General features: G+C 41.3%; 1 protein-coding gene across 1 annotated transcript in view; it reads right to left on the bottom strand.

Moving 5' to 3' along the window:
• The window catches only part of LOC114662137 (Fc receptor-like protein 5), a 58,658-nt gene extending 34,370 nt beyond the window's left edge, over positions 1-24,288 (bottom strand). The window contains exon 1 of the mRNA XM_028815490.2: positions 24,069-24,288. Coding sequence (XP_028671323.2) covers positions 24,069-24,147 — 79 coding nt within the window. The 5' untranslated portion in view covers positions 24,148-24,288. The remainder of the gene's footprint in view (positions 1-24,068) is intronic.
• Between the last annotated feature and the right edge of the window lie 748 nt (positions 24,289-25,036).

Genomic DNA, 25,036 nt, shown 5'->3' on the forward strand with positions numbered 1-25,036 from the left:
ATTGTCCTCCTGGCATTGCAGGCAATCTTTGCTTCCATTTGGGAGACTGGCATCATCCCAACTGACTGGAAAATGGGAGCTGTCGTCCCTATCTGGAAAGGGAAGGGTGATTGTCTGGATTGCGGCAACTACAGGGGGATAACACTTGTGACAGATAGAGGCTTTGTCCTCCTCTTGAACCCTCAGGCACCACTCTGAACACCAGGTAAAAGTATAAATATTCTTTATTTTATAAGAATATTGTGCACAAAGCACTCTCCACACCCCATTCATATAAATCAAACTCTCCAACAAACCAATCCTCCTCGCCCAGACACTTTGCCACCCTACCTCCCAGCTCAGCTCAGTGTTCTGGGCTTCCCACAATCCTTTTATATCCCCTGACCCGGAAATGGTTCCTGGCAAAACCCACAAGTCCGTTTTCCTTCCGGGTCAGGGCAAACAGTCCTTTTCTTCACACCGGGAGCACGTCGTTTCTTCCTGTCACATGACCGTGACGTACTCCCGGGTTATAGGGCACATGTGAGCCTACGAGCCCCCCTACAGCGACGCCTGGTGGCCCCCAAGGTATCCAGCAGGGCTGTGTATAAAAACTACATAGTCCATGAGGCCCTGCTGGAACTCGGGGCATGTCCACGCTGCTGGGAGAGCTCCTCCTGGCGGCCTGGGGGTGAGGGCCGGAGAAAGAAGCCGGCAATCCACCACACACTGCTCTCGGTGCCGGGTAAGGTCCTTGCTAGGGTCGTCCTCAATAGGATCCATGATCACTTGCTCATCTACCAGCAACCAGAACAGTCTGGTTTTACACCTAAGAAGTCTACCATCGACCGCATCCTGGCACTGAGGATTCTCATGGAGTGCAAACGCATATATTGGCACCAAGATCCAGGCCTTTAATAACCTCTTGGGCACAGCCATCAGCAGTGTGTCTGTTTACGGAGAGAGTGTCGACCTTGTCGAGAGGTTTACTGACCTTGGCAGTGACATTCATGTTTCTGGTGACTCTTCCTATGAAGTCAGTAGATGGATTGGGAGAGCATGGGGGTCATGATGAGGTTGCTGAGAAGGGGTGTGTGGCGCTCCCAATATCTATGCAAAAGGACAAAGGTCCTGGTGCTTCCTGTCTTGCTATATGGTTGCGAGACATGGATGCTATCCAGTGACCTGAGACAAAGACTGGACTCCATTGTACTGTGTCTCTCCGGAAAATCCTTGGGTACCATTGGTTTGACTTTGTGTTGAATGAGCGGTTGCTCATGAAGTCCCAAATGAGGCACATTATCTGCATTGTGAGGGAGCGTCAGTTACGGCACTATGGTCATGTTGTGCATTTCCCTGAGGGTGATCTAGCTCGTAAGATCCTCATTGTTGGGGACCCGAGTGGCTGGACCAGGCCAAGGGGACGCCCACATAACACCTGGCTGCAGCAGATAGAGGGTCATTTCTGGAGGGTGGGACTGGACCGCGTGTCTGCCTGGGGGGTTGCCAACTGGGATCCCGAGTTATTTCGTCATGTAGTGGGTGCGGTAACGCACTGTACCAGTGCATGCTCCCCAACTTGACTTGACTTGTGTCCTAGTGGGATGCAGCTGGGGAAAGTCCATTTTGTGGATGGTTTAGAGGAGCAGAAGACAGGCCCATTTTCATGAGTTAACAAGAGCCAAAACTGGTAGCATACAACAGGAGTGGCTACCTGCATTGTAAGAATATTTCAGATTTGATCTTAGTGATGCTTGCTGCACATTCTTTAGTATTTTGAGGATTTAAAACTTACAAGCTGCATGATCAGTGAATCGACTGTAATGATTAATGAGGCTGATTTTCGCTAAAGAACATCCATCCACCCATCTATGATCATCTTAATTCAAATAGGAATTTAGCAGGGGCCAACAGGGCCGTGCAGTTATAAAACTCTGGAATTATAAATATATGTGCGCAAGGACTGATAACAAAATATTCGGCAAAGCGGACGTGTCCTGTATAAATGGGCTTTAACCCTCACTAACGGCGTTGAAATCTGTGGATTTCATTGGTCATTTCAGCTATCAGTCAGCGTTCCCTTCTAGAACTGAAAGTAAACACCAAAGCCTCATGACTTGTCAATCACAAATTCTATGGATTTCATTGGCCAAAATTAACTGTCGGTCACAGCTGCCCCGCTGACAGAGAGTCGCCGGCTGCTTTCAAGAAACGTCAAAGAAAACGGGATTAAGTTAAAACATACCACCTGGAAAATGCAGCAAAGTAGTTTGGAAATTACAGCCATGAAAGATTTATCAAGCTCAAATAGTCCCCCACGGTTCAGATTCACTCAGTAGATAGACTGAAAAAAGTTATCTTTATTTGTTAAAGATGGTAGAAATTTCAGCAATTTCTCCCATATTTCCCACAATTTTTCTTGTTTGATGGCAGTACGGACGCATAGCATGCACTCAGAGGTATCAACCAAGCCGGCGTTACTCATAGACATTAAGTTTTTATCAGGTTATTAGTACTGATGTTTTAACATGAACGCTGCAGTGCCGTAGTTGTGAGGACCTTCTGTATATTAAATACTCGATCAAGGGCATATGGTCGGACTGCAATAATCGAAATATTTAGAAAGCCCCAGTATTGCAAAGTTTTAAACAAGGAATCGTGACGTCACTAGACTGTGCGTGGAAGTTTATTAGTGTGGTGTCTGAGCACAGAACCCTAGAATGCAAATGTTCATTTTGTGATTGGTCTGAAAAGTAGGATAGGAACCTTGTGTTTTTTTAATGTGTACAGTAATGCATCCTGGGTGCTTATGGTAGGAAACAAACGAGAAAAATGGAAAAGTAAGCATCTCTGAGGTCTGAGAGAAATAAAAGTTTGTTTGTTACCTTAAAGGTCTGCGGCCCATGTCTTTGGCATAAAACCGTGAGAACCACCACCCCCTCGGTGAGAGAAGAAAGATAGAACAATTGGCACTCTTAAGTCTGAAGTACTCCATCTCGCTCAGATTTGATTTTAACGAGTAATGAGCCAAATCTGCTCTATAAAGATGAGCCTGTGTACACTTAACGTTCCTTACCAAACACTGCTTATCATACGACTCGTTAGTTGTAGAATATTTGAACTGAAACGCCGGACCTCCGAGGAAATCACACAGGTGAGGTCCGTGCAGCAGTAGAGAACGGGGGCGAAGCTATGACCGGTGAGCAACATAAAAAGGGGAACAGGACAGCTTACCTAGAGACCACCCGTGAAGAGGACAGTACGCGATTGATACTGCACTGCCGGACAGAGCCTGACTCCTGAAGCGGCGTCTTCCGTGGTCATTCAACGAGAGTTTGAAATGGGTCTGCGATTTAGCATCCAGCAGGGCATACAATAAAGAAATCTTTTAATAATTACTGGTGTCTCTTCCTTACCATCGGGTCGTTACAGAACCAACTGATTGATTGCAGTCGGTAATATTTATATATCATTTAAAAAAAAAACTTATGGAAATTGCATCTTTAAATGTAGCAAATCCATCTGACTGTTTACTTTGCAGTGATGTGGAACTGAACTGAACAACCACTGAATGGCGATGGCGTTTATTTGTGACACTGAGTACGAAATCCACGGCTGCCCTGTTCATTGATCCTCATCGTTGAAGCAGATTGCAGCATCTATATTTATATTCCTACATTTAATTGCATAAAAATTGTCTTTCTTCTTTTTATCCTGCTTGTTTCGTAATCTAATTCAGAGCTTTCAAGTATTTATCAATTATTTGGTGTTTAGTGTCTGGTATTAGCTTGTATCTTGTGTTATTAATGTTAGCTTTGCTTTTATTCCTATTGTATTCCTTTGAATATTTGTGAGGCACTTTGAGTGTAGAAAAGTGCTATATAAATTAATGATAATATCCATCCATCCATCCAGTTTCCAACCCGCTGAATCTGAACAAGGGTCATGGGGGTCTGCTGGAGCCAATCCCTAATGATAATATATAATAATAATAATAATATACAGTGTCACGAGTTCAGATTGCTAGCCTGGTCAGTGTCTGTATGGAGTTTGCATGTTCTCCACATGTATGTGGCCTGAGTGTCTGCATAACTTCAGATATTGTTTTATACCTGGATATTAGAAGTGTGTTGTTAAGGTCTCTTAATTGCCAAATTCTATCTATTCTTACATGTGTTGTTAAATTGCATTCTCCCAGTTTGTCTCACACGGGGTTCCACATTTGCCTATTAATTGAATGGTCTGAGATGTTGCTATAACACTAAACTAAAACTAAATAAAAACAAACTACGAAACTATAAAAGCAGCAACTAACACCGTGTTTATCAGCACAGCGCCTCAGCAATCGGCTGTGCATCTTGTTCAGACTTATGACTTCGGCACAGACTTCAAATTTCCATCAGTACACCGATGAGGACATATGAACTACAACGAGCCACAGACCCTCCACATCCAACACCGACTACAACACAGGAATGTTCTTATCACTCGAGTTGGGGTCTGCTGTCCATGAAAGCAATTTTAGCCATATAATATTGTAGAATGAAGTTAAAAATATTTAATACACACTATTAGTACATGTAATTACATTCTGTCTTCACTGTTATTTCTGAATGTGATTTACAGTAACAAAAATATATCATAAAATTGTGATACAAACTCTTGGATGAAGTGACTACAAGATATAAAAAACCAGCTCACCAAGTGTCCAGACGCACCTGAAGGTCACACCATGCTTACAGTCTCCTACTTGTTTGTGTCTGCTAAGAGCCTCATGTGTGAAGTAAGGCTGTGCCAGTGCTACCAAGTTAAGGCCACAGTACTCTGACTTTAATTAAGCTGTGGGTTTCTAACTTGTGGTGGGTTTCAGAGCAGAATGGACACTAAAGTGGCAAGAAGGGGTCCAGAATGAATTGCTCATTTGATTTTAAGTCTTGGTAACAGGGGGCTATTTAAATAATAATCTGTACAGACAATGTCACAGCAAAGCAGATTTTTTTAAAATTATACTCTTTGCTTATATGTTTGCAATTTATGTTTCCTGTGAGCCTGTTACAAGTGAGCCACTGCAACCAAAAAACTGGAATAAAAACTAAACTATAAACATTTACAGGATAACATATTACTTTTTGGCATACTTCGAGGTTGCAAGCTTGATACAAGATTGTCCAAAATGTACCCAATTCCATAACGTCCCATCACCTCCTAACTGCTATCCTACCTCTCGAGCTCCTCCGGCATGCAGCTGCTTGACTGCTGTTGTCATTCCTGCTGTCTCTCTACTGGCTTCCTGTTACTGCAAGGATTCAGTTCAGATCCCCTGTCTTGACCTATGGCTCTCTGCATGACTCTGCTCCTCAATATCTTCTAATTTTAGACTCTCCAAATGTCCCTTCAAGAAGTCTCCATTCTGCCTGTCTGCTGACTGTTCCTCCTCTTGCCAGACTTGCCAAGACTGGACAGTGTGTCTCCATTGTTGCTCCAAAGCTGCCCATGAGCTCCATTTGTCTTTTTTTGAACTGCTCCCAATTTACTAATGTTTAGGGGTCTCTTAAAGACACATATTTTCATTAAATATTTTAGAACTGCCTGTGGTGGGTTGGCACCCTGCCCGGGATTGGTTCCTGCCTTGTGCCCTGTGTTGGCTGGGATTGGCTCCAGCAGACCCCCGTGACCCTATGTTTGGATTCAGCGGGTTGGAAAATGGATGGATTTTAGAACTGCTTCTTCTACAGGATAGCTGCTATTATACTGACAAAGAGTTTAGATTATGGTGTTTCTGTCTTAGTCTAGTTGCAGGTATAATTATTGTATATTGTAGTAGAAATAGTACTACTCTGGCTTGCTCTGATTTTATCTTGTTCTCTGTTGCTTTCGATGCTTACACCTTCTAATCATTCTTCTGTGCATTATAACTTCCTATGTAAGTCACCTTGGATAAAGCACCTATTAAATAAATAAATTAGTAATAATAATAATAACCATAATAATAATAATAATAATAATAATAACAATGCCTTTGTAAAAATGTAAACAAATATTCTGGTGGGCAAAGTGAAAAAGAGATGATGGCAGATGGAAACATATTAAATAATGGGTTGTTGCATACTACTGATTATTCTCCAACCAGGCAGACAGTTCTAGCAAAGGAGCCTCATAAATGACAGGTTGGGGTCTTGTGTCTTACGGGGGCCCAAAAGTTCTTAAAGTCCCTTTTCGTCTTTAAATGAAACAGGCGGCTCAGGAATTCATGTGTTTCTGTGGCCACCAGAGGACACTGTGGTCTGGTTCTTCTGGGAGTTTCACTGGCATTCGTGAACTCCGCAGTAACTCTGTGGTAGGTTTTAGATGTCCACCACCTGACAGGGCAAAATGAGTGAAGTGAGGTTGGTGGAGCAAAGTTGGAGGTGAAATGGTTGGTGTTTAGGCAGGTAAGTTGTGGGAGGCAGTCATTCCTGTTATAAGGAATAAGTTATAAAAGAGTAAAGTTCAATTGTGCAGTAGATTTTCTCTTCACTTTTTTTTTTTTTTAAGACAGTCTAGATGAGAGCAGGCCACTCAGCCCAACAAAGCCTGCCAGTCCTATCCACTTAATTTTTCCAAAATTACATCAAGTCTAGTTTTGAAAGTCCCTAAAGTCTCACTGTCTACCACACTACTTGGTAGCTTATTTCATGTGTCTATGGATCTCTGTATAAAGAAAACCTTCCTAACGTTTGTGCGAAATTTACAATTAACAAGTTTCCAGCTGTGTCCCTTCTGTTCTTGATGAACTCACTTTAAAGTAACAGTCTCCATCTACTGGACTAATTCATAATTTTAAACACTTCAATCATGTCTCCTCTTAATCTCTTTTTGCTTAAACTGAAAAGGCTCAGCTCTTTTAATCTTTCCTCATAATTCATCCCTTGTAGCCCTGGAATCAGCCTAGTCGTCCTTCTCTGGACCTTTTCCAGTGCTGCTATGTCATTTTTGTAGCCTGGAGACCAAACCTGCACACGATACTCCAGATGAGGTCTCACCCGTGCGTTATAAAGGTTGAGCAGAACCTCCTTGGACTTGTACTCCACACATCAAGGTGCTATATAACCTAACATTCTGTTAGCCTTCTTAATGGCTTCTGAAAGCTGTCTGGCAGTTGAGAGTGTAGAGTTCACCACGACTCCTAAATCTTTCTCATAATATTTACTTTTGATTTTCAGACCTCCTGTTGTGTATTCAAACCTAACATTTTGACTTCCTACATGTAATACCTTAAATTTATTTCATCTGCCACAAATCCACCCAAGCCTGTATGCTGCTCAAGCCCCTCTGTAATGATTCAATGGATTCCAGGTTATCCACCTATCTTGGTATCATCTGTAAACTTAAGCGGCTTGTTGCTTATATTCCTATTCAGATCATTTATATATATTAAAAATAGCAGAGGCTTGATACTTTAAATACCTTTCATCATCCCTTTTTGTTCTGCTCAAGAAAAGCATCACTTTCTATATTTTTAGTTTGTCAGTTATTATGTATCTGAGCAGATATGACCCTACACAGATGGTCCCTTAAACTAAAATGGATATCGTCACACACGTGCGCATGGGAGGCAGCTAAATGACTTGAGTAAGGGCAGGTCCGAGGCATACCGGGATGTGGCAGAGTGCACTGACTCTTTTTCTCCCTTTCCTGTAGACCATTCACAGGAGATTCCACCTGGCTCTCTTGATGGGGCAGAGTGGTGGCTCTGAGGCTAAGGATCTGCGCTGGTATCCCGAAGGTTGCCGGTTCGAATCCCCGTCAGTGCCAAAAGAGATCCTACTCTGCTGGGCCCTTGAGCAAGGCCCTTAACCTGTAATTGCTCCAGGGGGCGCTGTACAATGGCTGACCCTGCGCTCTGACCCCAAGGGGTATGCGGAAAAAAAAACTAACAAACACTGTTGTAAGTTGCTCTGGATAAGAGCGTCTGCTAAATGATGTAAATGTAAATGTAAATGTGATGTCACTTCCGGGACCGAGCCTATGGAAGGAAACCTTGCCGGCTCCGGCCCCTGTGATGTCATGCCTGGGCTCGAACCAATGGCTGAAGAACATGAGCCCGATCCCTATGACCTCACTTCCTGTCTTCCCCTTTAAAAGCCTGCACCTTTTCCCTATTCCCTCAGTTCCATCTTGGACTCGGTTTTATGCACATCAGTGCACTATTTCATTTGAAAGCAACTTTTGCAGCCAGGAAAACAATTACACGGGTGGCAGCCTCAAACCTTTATATGACTCTGTGTCGAGTTTGTGACAATATGTATCATTTATTGGAAGATAATAACTTTACCTACCACACTAACATCACAGTGCTGATGTTGAAATGCCAAGATGGAATATCCTACTCACCCAGAAGGCACCTGTTTCAGGATACAAATTGAATTGATCATGTCTGGGAACATCTCCATAGCTAAAGACATTATCAAAAATGAAAAAATGGCATTTAATTGGAAAAATCTGTAAAGTTCTTAGAAAAAAATGGATGTCTTATTCATCTTTAGGCATGGCATGGACAAAGCAAAAGGCCATTTGAAAAACATTTCCTATACGAAGACTCACAATCTTTGCATTTTATTGTAATGGAATAAAAAGCTCTGCTGCACACAAAAAAGAAAGAAAAAAAAACAACAACTGATATTCATTGTCATGTGGCAGTATGGCTCCAAACTCCATTTCTTTAAATAATGGCTTTCAGCACAAGCGGCTCCATCGGAGACAGCTGTGCTCAAAGAGCCATGAGGGGCTGTAGCAGAGAGCTGAAGTGATCATCGCAAGGCGGACCTGCTTATTCCCGTGAGTGCTGTGCTTTCATTCACTTATTTCTTTTCATTTCCAGGCTCCCGTTGCGTGTAAAGCAGTAATCGCATTTCCGAAGAGTTTCATTGGGATTCAGTTCACACACTGGGCAGAGCAGCAGGAGGCCAGCTAAAAATGGAAAACACTCACACATGCACAAAACAAATAATGTGTACCAATGTGGGCTGCAAAGAGTACGGAAAGAGTGGGCAATGAAAAATGACCAGCTAGAATCTACTGTTTCAATGAAAAAAGCAATCTTTCCTTTTGCTTTTGAAGCCCTTTTTTCCCCAAACTAATTAGGGATTTAAACAAGGGTGGAACATTAGGCCTTAGTTACATTCCCACATACTATAGAACCCAGGACATTGCTAGGCTAGCTACACCATGAACTCGCTTACTATGATAACCCAGGAGAATACCACTGGGACAAAATCATGAGATGATGTATCCCAGAAGAATAAAATATTCATGATAATTGACACATGCAGGGATTTTATCTCAAAGTGTGAACCTTTATACTACACCAATCATCCACAACTTTAAAACCACCTGCCTATCCAGTTTTTAATACCTGGAAAGGTTTTGGGATTAAAATGCTCAGAGATCTTTATATAGACAACATATTTGCATCTTTTGAACAATTATGTTCAAAATTCAACCTCCCAGCTACACATTTCTTTCACTATCTTCAAATTAGAAATTTTGTTAAACAGAAATTGCCCGATTTTCCCCACCTCGCACCCTCCACAATGCTGGAAAAAATACTGCTCAATTCCAAGGAATTAAACACCATTTCCGCATTATATAAAATCCTATTAGACTCCCTACCTTTCAAAGATCCAAGAGGACATTGGGAAGAAGATCTCTTAATCAATATATCAGAAAAGGAGTGGAAGGTAGGAAAGCAGAGAATTCACTTGAGCTCCAGAATTATTCAACTAAAAATTATATATCGAGCCCATCTGTCTCGCTTAAAACTGTCCAAAATGTTTCCAGGGCAAGATCCAACCTGCGAACACTGCAACCAAGCTCCTGCCTCACTGGGTCACATGTTCTGGGTCTGCACCAAATTAACATCATTTTGGACAAAAAATTTTAAGTGCCTTTCAGACAGCCTTGGGGTCACAATCCCTCCTAACCCGTTAACAGCTGTGTTCGGTGTTCTTCCAGATGGACTTGAAGTGGAAAAGGACAAGCAAACGGTGATTGCATTCACTACACTTTTGTCACGCAGACTTATTCTGTTAAATTGGAAGAATCCTAACTCTCCTCTGATAAGTCAGTGGGAAACCGATGTTTTATATTATTTGAAACTGGAAAAAATCAAATTCTCAGTTAGAGGATCTGTACAAAATTTTTTCAAAACCTGGCAGGATCTGATCAATATTATTTTAGAATAAGAGAAATAACCATTACCGCATTTAATTCCCTTCTCCATCTCTTATTTACATATATATTTATTTCTCCCTTTCCTTTGCTTAATGTTGTCTTATTAAAAAGCCCTAAGCAATTCTCCTTTAGCTAAGCTCTCCTTCTCAGGGGTGGGGTTTGATTTGTCTTTAATTTGTTTGGTTATAAATTGATCTATTTGTATGGAATGATTACAATAAAAATTAATAAAATATATTAAAAAAAAAAAAACCACCTGCCTACTACTTCATGGTCCCAAAGCAGCTCTAACCCATCAAGGCATGGACTCCATAAGACTTCTGAAGGTGGTCTTTGGTATCTGCAACCAAAATGTTAACAGTAGATTCTTTAAATTCTGTAAGTTGTGGGGTGGAATCTCCATGGATCAAATTTGTTTTTTGCTGCACATCCCATAGATTCTCAATCAGATTGAGATCTGGGGAATTGGGAGGCCCAGTCAACATCTTGAACCCTTTGCATTTTCCTCAGACCATTCCTGAACAATTTTTGCAGTGTATCAGGGCGCATTATCCTGCTGAAAGAGGCCATTGTCATCAGGAAATATCATGAAGTGTTGTACGTGGTCTGCAACAATCTTAAGGTAGGTGGTATGTGTCCAAGAAACATCCACATGAATGCCAGGACCCAAGGTTTCTTAGCAAAACATCACACTACCTCTGCCGGCTACCTTCTTGCCATAGTGCACCTTGCTGCCCACATGATCTAAAAGAAAAGGATTCATCAGACCAGGCCACCTTCTTCCATTTCTTCACGCTTCAGTCCTGTTACATGCCCTCAGGGGGTTTTCATGGTGGACAGGGGTTAGCTTGGGCACTCTGACCATTCTGTGGCTATTTAGCAAACTATAACGCACTGTGTGCTCTGTCTGTCACCTCTCTCTCATGGCCAGCATGTGTGTTACAATAACTCTTCTGAGTGATTGGACCAGACAGGATAGCCTTTGCTCCCTTATGCACATCAATAAGCCTTGGGTGCTCATGACCCTGTCGCCTGTTCACCAGTTGTCCTTTTGGTAGGTTCTAACCACACCACAAGACGTGTTGTTTTGGAGATGCTCTGACCCATCATTCAGCCGTCACAATTTGTCCCTGGTCAAAGTCACTCAGATCCTTACACTTGCTCATTTTTTTTAGCTTCCAGCGCATTAACTTGAAGAACTGACTGTTCACTTAATGCCTAATACATCCCACCCCTCAATAGGTGCCACTGTAACGAGATAATCAATGTCATTCACTTCACCTGTCAGTTGTTTTAATGCTGAGGCTTATTGATGTATGCAGCCATATAATTTGTTCATACAGTATTACAATATGTGCTCCATAACAACTTCCTCCTCAGCTTGGAGTTTGAACAGCTCCCTAATTTCAAATCAAATCAAACTGTCTTCAAATCTGACCCTTATTTGTGAAAATACTCAAGCTAGTCACAGAATGAACCTCAACTGATGGTCCCTGTGTGCCTCTTACCTATAGCGGTATTTTATGGGCTTAACCTAAAAACTTTATATTAATCAGTTTGAGTAAATTTCTGAAATTTGGGATTAGCAAAACAATTCATACAAAATCAGATTTTGAGAGCAATTCCGCTTTGCTTTGCAAAAAACTTTGGCAAAACAAATGAGGTTTTGCTTCCAGTGAAATCTGTGCCATTGACACAAGAAGAAATATGTTTATTTCCTGTCTAGAACATTTCTCATGCATTAATATCACATGCATCTGTCTGCCATTTAGTATTTAAATAAAGATCTCTTATGAGAAAAAGAAAATCTCTGCACTAATTTTCTGTCACATGTAAATGTCTTCTTGAGCTGCTACTCATGTTTGTTTGCTATTCGATTTCCTTTTTCAGGAAACTCCTTTGCTTTTTGTCCTCTTTGGAACTTTGAGCATTTTTGTAAAATAAATCTTTTTGTGACTAGCTGGGGCTTGATGGTTTTCTCCCTCTCTAGGGGGCACTTTTAGGATATTTTGGGTCTTTGTGTTCAGGACCTCAACAGCACCTGGAGTGTGAATATCTTCAACCTCTTTTGTAAGCATCAAGGCATCATTGCCAACTTGATGCTCCATCTGGCACCAAATTCGGTTCTATTTTGAGTTCATTTTAGAGATTTCCAAGGATGATATGGGATTGGAGCGCGACTTTGGGTTTAAATTCTAGCCTTACTATTGTTGGTATGGAGTCTGCACACTCTCCCAGTGCCTATTTATGTTTGGCTGCTTTTTATCTAATTTCCCAAGTACATGTAGATTAGGTTAATTCATGACTTTGAAATAGCCTGATGTGGGTGAATGATCATTCCCTGCAATTGAATGGCATCCCATCTAGGGTTTTCTGCCACCTTCCTCCCCATGTGCTGAGATAGGCAGCAGCTCCCTGTGATCCTAAACTGGATAAGCAGGTTAGAGAGTTAGACAGATTTAGGATTAACAGAATATGTTTATCACTTGACCTAATTTTTATAAAATTACAATTTTAAGGAAATTGTATGAGAAAATGGAAACTTCCTGCAAGTTACACCACTGTACCTTCTCATCAATGTCAGCATCGTCTGTGTCAAAATGGCCACCACACAGGTGTTTCTTCATCTCAGGAAAGAGAAAGGAGTCAGAAGGTGCCAATATGGAGAATAAGGGGGGGGGGGGGGGGGGGGGGGGGGGGGGGTCGCAACAGTTCCAAGTTGCATTCTTGCAATGTTTCGACTGACACATGCACTCTGTGTCATGGAGCATCGTTGTGATAAAAGAGGACTCTGAAGGACAATATATATATATACCTGATGTTATTCCTTCATTGGTAGGGTCATGCCTTTCAGACTCTCCTCGTATGTCTGATTTTCATATAAAACCAGATATACTGCAATGTATAGAACTTATTAGGGGAATTACCACTGCATTTTAATATTATATTTCATCCAATTAAAATTTTGGTGTGTTAGAAATGTAAGTGAACATGCTTTTCTGAGAGAAATCAATATACTGCACTTTGAAAAACATACAGTTTTCTACTTGTTTTACAACAGTTGGAATGAACAATTCCAAAATATGAGGCTGAAAAACACACAAAGGACAGACTGTGATCCCTCACGTTGTTAACATACAAGGATAAATCAGAAAAACATGACAATGTGTGTAAGATTGGATGCATGCCTCCAAGATGATCTTGCCTACTACACTCTTGGGTGAGTCTACATGTGTCTTAACAGCAGTCTGCACATTTAACGATCAGGATATTACTCTTTTATCACTAATAAAAATGATATTGAAACTAAGACAGGGCTTTTTTGTGCACATCACCCTTTAGATATCAGGATATTACTTTTTTATTACTAATAAACATGATTTTGATACTAAAACAGGGTGTCGATTGTGTGCACCACCCTTTAGATATCATAACAAATGTATAAATAACATATTTATACCAGGCGACACAATGACACAGTGGAAGCACTGCTGCTTTGCAGTATGGAGACCAGGTTTCACATCCCAGGTCCTACCTGTGTGAAGTTTGAATGTTTGCCCCAGGTTTGCATGGATTTCCTCCCAGGGCTCTGATCTCCTCCCAGTGCCCAAAGACATGCAGGTTAGGTGGATTGGCAACGCTGAATTAGCCCTGGAGTGTTTGGTGCATGAGTGTGTATTTTTATCCTGCAAAGGACTGGCATCCTGTCCAGGGTTTGTTTCTGCCTTGCACCCTGTGCTAGCTGGGATCTGCTCCACCCCTCTTGTGACATTGGTCTGGATTAAGCTAGTTAGAACATGATATAACATATTTATAGGGCAGCATGGTGAAGCAATGCTCCCTGTTTGCAGTTCACTTGTTACACCCGTGCCTGCATGGGTTCCCTGACACAGTCCAAAGACATATGGGTTAGATGGTGATGTTAAATTGTCCTGTGTGTGTGTGTGTGTGTGTATGTGTGTGTGTTCCTCTTGTGTTGACCTGGAGCTCTTTCCAGTTCCTGCCTTCACCTGATATTTGCTTAGATAGGCTCCTGCTTTCCCGCAACCCTGCTCTGGATAAGTAGGTTTCAGATCTCACAAAATTGAGTACAGTACACCCCTCAAATTTTTGTACATATTTTATTTTATCTTTTCATGGGACAACACTGAAGATATGACACTTTGATACAATGTAAAGTAGTCAGTGTACAGCTTGTATAACAGTGTAAATTTGCTGTCCCCTCAAAATAACTCAACACACAGCCATTAATGTCTAAACCGCTGACAACAAAAGTGAGTACACCCCTAAGTGAAAAATGTCCAAATTGTGCCCAATTAGCCATTTTCCCTCTCCGGTGTCATGTGACTTGCTAGTGTTATAAGGTCTCAGGTGTGAATGGGGAGCAGGTGTGTTAAATTTGGTGTTATCGCTGTAACACTCTCTCATACTGGTCACTGGAAGTTCAACATGGCACCTCGTGGCAAAGAACTCTCCGAGGATCTGAAAAAAAGAATTGTTGCTCTACATAAAGATGGCCGAGGCTATAAGAAGATTGCCAACACCCTGAAACTGAGCTGCAACACGGTCGCCAAGACCATACAGTGGTTTAACAGGACAGGTTCCACTCAGAATAGGCCTCGCCATGGTCAACCAAAGAAGTTGAGTGCACGTGCTCAGCGTCATATCCAGAGGTTGTCTTTTGAAAATAGACGTATGAGTGCTGAGAGCATTGCTGCAGAGGTTGAAGGGGTGGGAGGTCAGCCTGTCAGTGCTCAGACCATAAGTCGCACACTGCATCAAATTGGTCTGCATGGCTGTCATCCCAGAAGGAAGTCTCTTCTAAAGATGATGCACAAGAAAGCCCGCAAACAGTTTGCTGAAGACAAGCAGACTAAGGACATGGATTACTGAAACCATGTCTTGTGGTCTGATGAGACCAAGATAAACTTGTTTGGTTCAGATGGTGTCAAGTGTGTGGGGCAGCAACCAGGTGAGGAGTACAAAGACAATTGTTTCTTGTCTACAGTCAAGCCCGTTGGTGGGAGTGTCATGGTTTGGGGCTGCATTACTGCTGCCAGCAATGGGACCTACAGTATATTGAGGGAACCATGAATGCCAACATGTACTGTGACATACTGAAGCAGAGCAAGATCCCCTCCCTTCAGAAACTGGGCCGCAGGGCAGTATTCCAACATGATAATGACCCCAAACATACCTCCAAGAGGACCACTGCCTTGCTAAGGAAACTGAGGGTAAAGGTGATGGACTGGCCAAGCAGGTCTTCAGACCTAAACCCTATTGAGCATCTGTGGGGCATCCTCAAACAGAAGGTGGAGGAACGCAAGGTCTCTAACATCCACCAGCTCCGTGATGTCGTCATGGAGCAGTGGAAGAGGATACCAGTGGCAACCTGTGAAGTTCTAGTGAACTCCATGCCCAAGAGAGTTAAGGCAGTGCTGGAAAATAATGGTGCCCACACAAAATATTGACACTTTGGGCACAATTTGGACATTTTTCACTTAGGGGTGTACTCACTTTTGTTGCCAGCGGTTTAGACATTAATGGCTGTGTGTTTTAGTTATTTTGAGAGGACAGTAAATTTACACTGTTATACAAGCTGTACACTGACTACTTTACATTGTATCAAAGTGTCATATCTTCAGTGTTGTCCCATGAAAAGATATAATAAAATATTTACAAAAATGTGAGGGGTGTACTCACTTTTGTGAGATACTGTAGATGAATGGACAACACATTTATATCAGAGGACTCCAAAATATTGTTCTATTCCTAACTCTTCTAAGATATTTAAAACACAATTTGTGACATTTGAGTCATTTTGAAATTACTTCCTTTGAAAATGCATTGTCTGAATGGGATTTCCAGTCTATTTTAAGGTATTACGAAATGCATAAGGGCTATTGCAGTTCTCCTCTTACTGTAGGGTAACGTGGAGTTAATTTGTGTACATATGTGCCTTGTGGTGGGCCAACCACTGTGCCATCAGTAGTACATTTCCCATCCTTGTGCTTGGTGCCACTACAATATGCCACCAGTTAAGGGAACCATAAAACTGGGATTATGTACTTCCACTAAATGGCTCTTTTAAATGGAAGTACTTCTTTGCAACATGGCCACTTTGTGTAAGGAGATGGCACACTCTCCCTATCCCTGAGGGGGTAACCTCCAATAGAGGTAATACAAGACACTTTCTTTATGGCATTCGTGGAATTAAATCCATCAGGAGACACTGCACAGTAGGTGATTTTGCTGGCGCCTAACCTATGCAGGGTGGGGGATATGTGAAATTTTGAGGGGTTAATGACATTTAAAGTGACACAAAAACTACTGAAATGAAATCACGGAGCCACTGATTAATGCCAGACAAATGACAGAAAAACCTGCCGGTAATGTACTGCATATGCCGCCAACAAATGACAAGTACTAACCACACTAAACTACCAAAAGGAATAAAAAAAGAATAACTCAATGAAGGTAAACACTAAAAATACGATCACCGTCCTAACAAACATAATAGAATCCAGCTTTACCTTATTAAAGTTGCAGTCTTCTTTCTGTAGAGCTCAATTTCCTAAGCTCGCTTTCCTTCAATTCTCCATGAAATTTGCTGGATAAGTCCCTTTCAAAAGCCAGTTGAATCATTGAGCTTTCCTTTTGTGTACCTGTGTTCCTAAAACATATTTTTTAAACGCAGAGAAAGAATTCTCGCACATTGCAGTGGATGCTCCAAATGTTAGTGCGTGTCGGAATGCAGTCAGCACAGGAGGCATTATTTTGAGAACGCTGGAGTAACCCCGAACATATTTTTCTAGTGTGTCTTTCCTCATCTGGGCCTATGAGCAGTGTCTTCTAAAACTGATGAACAACAGCAAACTGAGCCTCTACCATATCAGTCAGTCATTATCCAACCCGCTATATCCTAACATAGGGTCATGGGGGTCTGCTGGAGCCAATCCCAGCCAACACAGGGTGCAAGGCAGGAACAAATCCCCGGGCAGGGTGCCAGCCCACCACAGGGCACACACACACATACACACCCACATACTAAGCACACATTGGGGACAATTTAGGATCGCCAATGCACCTAACCTGCATGTCTTTGGATTGTGGGAGGAAACCGGAGCACCCGGAGGAAACCCACACAGACATGGGGAGAACATGCAAACTCCACGCAGGGAGGACCCAGGAAGTGAACCCGGGTCTCCTAACTGCGAGACAGCAGCGCTACCACTGTACCACTGTGCCGTCCCCTCTACCTTATTAGTTTTTTTTTTAATCAAGTAATGGTATAACTTATTCAGCATCCAGAAAATTTTGACTGCCAGAATTTAGTGTAGTTAATGCATTAATAAATTTGCTGTTACATTTGCTGAAACGTGCAGCCATTTCTCCAAGAACCGAGTCTAGAGTGCTGAATAACAGCCGTTTACACTCCTGTTTGCTGTTTTCGTCCTCTTGCCCAAGAGTCTCTTCAACTGTGTAGTCTTGCAGAGATTTTGGTATTAGTTGTTTTCATTTTGTGGGATTTGCTTTGGTGCCTTCACAGTTTTCCCAGTTTTTCAAACTCGTCATGAATTTGCAAACTTCCTATGCAAGCTGTGACACTCGGCCCCCGCTCTCCCGCCTGCCTACTGAAACAGTCATATAAAAAATTAATTTATTGACCACTTACAAATTAGAAGAGTCTATTACTGATTGTGCAAAAAAAGAGCGGCAGATAAGTGGCAAAACTGAGGGGGTGAAGAGGGATAATCCAGTAAAGGGGGAGATGCTAGCTCTGGGCAAGAACCAACCCTAGATAGATAGATAGATAGATAGATAGATAGATAGATAGATAGATAGATAGATAGATAGATAGATAGATAGATACTTTATTAATCCCAAGGGGAAATTTACATACTCCAGCAGCAGAATACTAATACAAAACAATATTAAATTAAAGAGTGATAACAATGCAGGTATACAGACAGACAACAACTTTGAATAATATTATTTACCGTTTATTAACGTTTACCCCCCAGGTGGAATTGAAGAGTCACATAGTGTGGGGGAGGAACGATCTCCTCAGTCTGTCAGTGGAGCAGGACAGTGACAGCAGTCTGTCGCTGAAGCTGCTCCTCTGTCTGGAGATGACACTGTTTAGTGGATGCAGTGGATTCTCCATAATTGATAGGAGCCTGCTGAGCTCCCGTCGCTCTGCCACAGATGTCAAACTGTCCAGCTCCATGCCTACAATACAGCCTGCCTTCCTCACCAGTTTGTCCAGGTGTGAGGTGTCCTTCTTCTTCTACTGCGTAGGAGATGTGGCATCCCTGGGTCAACACAGAGTCACCAATTAATCTTACTTATCCTAATCTCCAGTTCATGGCTTTTCTGTTCATATAGAATAGGATTGGTGACTTGTTTTTCAATCCTATCTTTTGTAAAAATTGATCGATTTGTATGAATGATTACAATAAAATTAATAAAATTATAATAATAAAAAAAAGAATAGGGTTGGTGAACTTTGCTGGTCTCTTTATCAAATAACAATATTGCAGATGGGGCTGGTGAATCCCAAATTACAACATTAAGGATGGGGATGGTGAACTTTACTGGTCTTTGTGGAAGTACCAGATGACAACATTGTAGAATTCAGTCACAACAGTTGCCTTATCCTTTACAACTAGGGCTGAGTCATGTTCTGAAATTCAGACTGAAACTGAGAACTTCACAAGCTGTATCGTGCAGCAGACTTTAATCTGAAATTGTATCTAATTGTGTTATTTATTGAATTCAAAATAATTTCACCATTCCATTGTTGAACTCTTTTATTCAGATATAAGTGGTAGCTTGTCTATCCCAGCAGGAACTGGAACCCACACTCCATGGGGATGTAGTCTACTTCAGAGCACACTTGAGCTAATTTTGAGCTGCTGGTTAATGTAGCATGGATATGTTTCTGATGTGGGTGGAAAGCCGGATCACCCAAGGACAACCAACACATACACAGAGACTCATGCGATGATGGAATTTGGAGCTGAACTCAGACTCTTTGGCCCTTGAAGCAGCTGCTTTAACCACGGTCTCACCACCCTGCCCGATTACCACAGAGTTATTTGAAATTCTCAGATCAATGGAAACAAGCCCATAATGCCACGGGCTGTCATTTGTTCAGTCTGTGTACACAGGTTATGGGGCTTCATGAAAATGTGGAAGTGAGCATGTGAGTGTGTATCCCTTCATTCTGACTTTTTATATTTTTTGCCAGTGAAACACATTACATATTGTCAAATCAGCAGAAGCCTAAACTGAGCTATTTTTGCTTTTCCTCGCTGATTCAGAATTAATGGAAAACTTGCGGACTTTTCAGTTCCACTTCCACAGCTGGCGTCACAGGACCATGAAAGACAAAGAAGAAAAAATGTCATTGTCTGATTTTGACAAGGGGATCCTCTAAACTGTTGGTAGACTGAATCAAAAGAGCCATTCCTCACGTGTGGACCCTGGCACTCACTTCTCAGCTCCTCTAATGTAAGAAGCTCGCCAAGATTCTGCAGAGTCTGGATCTTAGTAGAATAATTTAGATGATTTGTTTCTGCGTTCTTTTAAGATGATTCTTTTAAAGTTGCCACCTGAAAACTATACAAGGGCACAATAAAACACCATAAAGGCAGGTTCTTTGTTATATGGACTTACTAAAATTCCACCCTTTAGAAACTATTAAGAAAACAAAATAATAAGCAGAAGAATCAGAATGTGAAAAAACAAATAAATTAAAGGAACAAATAGACTTGATTGAATTAGAAGGGGTAGCACACTAGTTAGTGCTATTGCCTCACAAATCCAGTGACTTGGGTTCAAACTTGAGATAACCTAACATGCACATCTTTGAGATCTGGGGAAAAACTGGAGTCCCTGAAGACAAAACCCACATAAACATGAGGAGAACATGCAAACTTCATACAAGCAACAGCCAAGCATGGAACACAAAATCACCAGTGTAAAATGAATTGTTGAGGAGTTAAAGCAACTCTTAAAAGTCTATATATGGCAAAATATGGAAAAAAGTGTGTGTGTGCATGTGTGTGTGTATGTATATATATATATATATATATATATATATATATATATATATATATATATATATATATATATATATATATATATATAGTGTTTTCATCAACATACTTTAGGTGTTAATTTAACACTGGAGATGTTGCTGTGAGCCCAAGATACAGTTCATGGAGGCAAGTGTTTCACCGTGTTGTGTTCCAATTCTAAAAATTAGGGAAGTTGCTATCATGTCTCCTGTTCTTGTAAAATACCTTGGATGGAATCATCTAATAAACACTCAATAAAAAGAACATTTTCAAACTTGCTTATGTCACTTCAGGGTTGCAGGAAACCAGAGACTATGCCAGCAATATTGGCCACAAAACCCATTCAGCCTATTCACTGTTGCTTTCTTTCCTTAACCCATTTTACACACATACCAAGGCAAACTTCAGATTGTATAAAATAAAGATTATTTGATTAATGCGTGAAACACTTCTCCACTTCCCATGTCCCTTAATGATAACCTCTACCACCTCGGCTTGTTGCAGTCGCAACCTTCCACCACCTTCATTCTCATTCATGCACATGTACTCCATCTTACTCCTACTGACTCTCATTCCCCTTCTCTGCCGTGTGTACATCCACCTGTCTGGGTTCACTTCAACCTACTGTCTATTCTTACTACAGAACACAATGTCATCACACAGTGATGCACCCTTATCTACAGTGGGCTCAAATGAACTTTTTGAAGCTATTCTTCTCTTTATATATTGATTGAAAATTTAACTTTTTATGAAAATGTCCATCCTTCCACTCACTTGCTGAACCCACTTGATCCAATTTACAGTTGCAGGAGACTTCATCTTAACCTTGATAACCATCTCTGGATGACATGCAATATAAAAATGCTGGGTTTTAGCCTATTTCAGCCAGAACAAACTTTGGATGGGATGTCAGTCCATTGCAATGCACTCAAATGCATATGGGGCCTATTTACAGTCACCATTTGACTTAACCTGCATTCTGCATCCCAGAGATGTGCTAGTGGAGCAGATCAGCCATCTATTATCTCTACCTGGTTTATTCAGTTCATGTTTGAAGTAGAGTTAGGGTTAGAGTTAACAGCAGTACTGCACACAAAGAATTGCCAGTCCACTGTAGCATGCTATTATATTGGGCTAGGTACGCAAATTTAAAGTTGATGGTGCTGCACGGTAAGATTATGAGTATGTTGTCACCTTCACTGTAATCTGCCTGTTAGACTGGTGGGTTAAGTAGAAAGCTACCCTTCCAAGTTTTTGTTTATACTACTGTTAAAAACTAGTTTATTTTTTCATTCATCTGACAAAGATTACATCTTTTTAGGGAAATGTGAAATACACAAATGAAAAAAATCCCACCAATACAGCCCAATTGCTCTGTGTTTTCTGAAGTGCATGCATTTTCCCAAGACAGTCTTCCTCATTGGCTCCACTCTCATATCCACAGGTTTCTAAGTGTAGATTTATCTATGATGATTACTCTTGAAGCATTTTGAGTAGTTGGACATTGTGAGCTAACAAACTCACAGATGTCCTGCACTGTAAATAATTTGTGGTCTGCATGTAGGTGGTATTCATACTTGTCCATTAGGGTAAATCTGTCTGCAATGAGAAGTCAAGCAAAATGACACCTTTTATTGGCTTACTGAACAGATTACAATATGAAAGCTTTCGAGGTAACTCAGGCCCCTTCTTTAGGCAAAATGTAATACAGAAACTGGAGTTCCCTGTTACATGAGCAAGGCCTACGGTGTGATTTGAACCCATTATCGTGTAGCAGCAATACTCATCATTGGCCATGAAGCAGGACTGTGCTGCTGTTTCAAATACAGAACATTTCAGTTAAACCACAAAATGATATACAACCAAAACAGCACAATATTGTGTATTGTTTTGACAGAATAAATGTACATTTACCAAAATATTCAGACTTTTTAACTTTCTTTACTCACAACTTCCATCCACCCATCCATTTTCCAACCCGTTGAATTCGAACACAGGGTCACGGGGGTCTGATGGAGCCAATCCCAGCCAACACAGGGCACAAGGCAGGGAACCAATCCTGGGCAGGGCACCAACCCACCGCAGGACACACACAAACACACCCACACACCAAGCACACACTAGGGCCAATTTAGAATCGCCAATCCACCTAACCTGCATGTCTTTGGACTGTGGGAGGAAACCGGAGCGCCCGGAGGAAACCCACGCAGACACGGGGAGAACATGCAAACTACTCACAACTTAATAACACTAAATACAGAAGATGTCTTTTAAATCCAGCCACTCATTTTTAAACCTGCTTAATCCAATTCAGATTTGTAGTAACTGTCTTGGCAGCATCAGACACAAAGCAGGAACCAGCCCAAGATGGCACCATGGTCTATTTTAGAATATGGACACATCCACATTAGCACCTATGGGATACACACACACACACACACACACACACACGCACACACGCACACACAGAGAACATGCAGACCCCACAAAGGCACTGTGGCCACTGCAGCACCAATGTTTGTAAATGATAGATAGATAGATAGATAGATAGATAGATAGATAGATAGATAGATAGATAGATAGATAGATAGATAGATAGATCCAGCAGCAATCTGCACATTGATTATTAATGATTATTAACAGATAACTTAAAAGGCTTTCATTAATTGAGGAAGTCTGTAGCACCTTTTTGTCTGGAATTTTCATTTTTGCGTCACAGATTTCCCTTAAAAGTCAATACATACACCCAGGTTATTCCTTTCTGCTTTTCAAAATTAAGGCAACACCTTTAAAATTAGAAAGCTAAGCCAGAGGGTTTAAACTGGCCTGAAAGTAAGAATACAACAAGCCATCGCTTATTAGGAAAACAACCAGAATAAAGATGACTGCACAGTCCGAAGCCCCATTTGACCACCCTCATTCAGGTTCAGCACCAAGCACCACCATCATGGCAATGACAGCAGCATGTAGCTACCAGGAATGGCTAAGACAGCAAAGAACTCACCAATGGAGAGAGTCCCAAGGAGCAGGAGCTGCACCAGTATGATCAGTAGCCAGACTCGGAAGGACATTTCTCTTGTGGAGGAGACGGTGATGCCTGCTTGTCAGTCACTTTAGAAGTGAAGCAGAATTCTTGTTTACATTGCTTCACCATCCACTCTTGCTTCCCTTTCCTTAGTCCACTATTACAACATAGACCTTATCAAAATTCTGATACTAATATGACACACCCTCACAAGTACTCAAAGGACACATTTTATCAAACTTTTGCACATTTGTACAGTTCAATGTGTTGTCATATCGTGTGCGTCTTACACATCCCTGTTAGTCTCATGCACTGCAGAAATGGGCAGTTTACTAAATAACAAGCCAATTTAGCTCTTAATTAAAGAGAAAAAGGAATCCCAACATGTTAGCCATGCAGCATCACTCTAAGCACCACAAGCAGGGGTGTCACAGTAGTTGGTGATGTCGCCCCGTATCTTCTAATCCCAGCCTGGTCATTGTGTGCGTGTGTTAGACTAACTGGTGACTCTAAACTGGTACTGAATAAGTGAATGAAGATGTGTAGAGGAGTGTGCCCTGTAGTAGTTGGGTGTCCTACTCAGGACAGGTTCCTACCTTGCGCCCCTGTCACACAGACAGGCTCCAACCCATTTGTGAAGTTGGCATTCATTGAATGAGCCTAACACAAGCTCCGATTATGACCCCTGAGAAAAGTGGTGTCCCCTTGGAGACTCAATTGTTTCATTGAGATGAGGGGGGATGGATAAGTAAAAAAAAAACCCTTACCTGATGGTGGGTCTGCCTCTTCACTCTTAAAAATAAAGGTGCCAGAGTGGTTCTTCAAGTGATGACATAGGGGAGCCATTTTTTGATTCCCAAAAGCACAATCTGTATGAATGCTCCATTTATTTTGATTAGTAACGGGTTCCTTAAATAGCCATAATTATTGATAATAATACTTTTGGAAATACAAATGAGTTCCTGATTTTCTGCTGTATACGATAATACAGACTGAGTCCAGGTTTTATTAGCATCGTAGGCTACAATACAATACAATAAATAAAGATTTCTGTTTTCTTCACTGCTTAAAGAACTGACTTCATATGAAAAGAACACTTCCTACTATGAAATATTTTTTCCCTCAAGCAATGTTTCTATGAGGAACCACAAAACCCAGTCATGTGCCATTAAGAAACCATTAAGAAACCATGACCTCACATACACTTTTCTAGTGTATTTTTTTAAATTACCCATTAGCACATTTTAATATACTTAAAATTAAAATTAGCAGGAATATAATTTCTTTTACGAACTAACAAAATAATCCAATTAAAGGTTGCATATCCCAGCATAACAATTACTATTTGAATGCATTATGTGGTAAAGAAGCAACAAAGCCATGGTGGTAAATGAAGTTCCCTTTGTGTGGTTCAAAGACACGAAACTGGCTTTCCAGTTTAATCTGAGGGCTAATCCGGTGTTTAATTTTGTCTTTTCACTTTTGTCTGTTATATCTGACAGTAGACCACACAGAGTTTATTATCTTCAGGGATGCTGATGACTGGAGTTTGTGTTTTTATCTCCATTATTTTCAATAATAATATTAATGGACTGCGGTGGGCTGGCGCCCTGCCCGGGGTTTGTTTCCTGTCTTGCTCCTTATGTTGGCTGGGATTGGCTCCAGCAGACCCCTGTGGTTAGGATATAGCGGGTTGGATAATGGATGGATGGATATTAATGGACATACACTGTAG

Source organism: Erpetoichthys calabaricus, chromosome 12 (genome assembly GCF_900747795.2).
Source record: "Erpetoichthys calabaricus chromosome 12, fErpCal1.3, whole genome shotgun sequence".
NCBI classification, from domain to species: domain Eukaryota; kingdom Metazoa; phylum Chordata; class Cladistia; order Polypteriformes; family Polypteridae; genus Erpetoichthys; species Erpetoichthys calabaricus.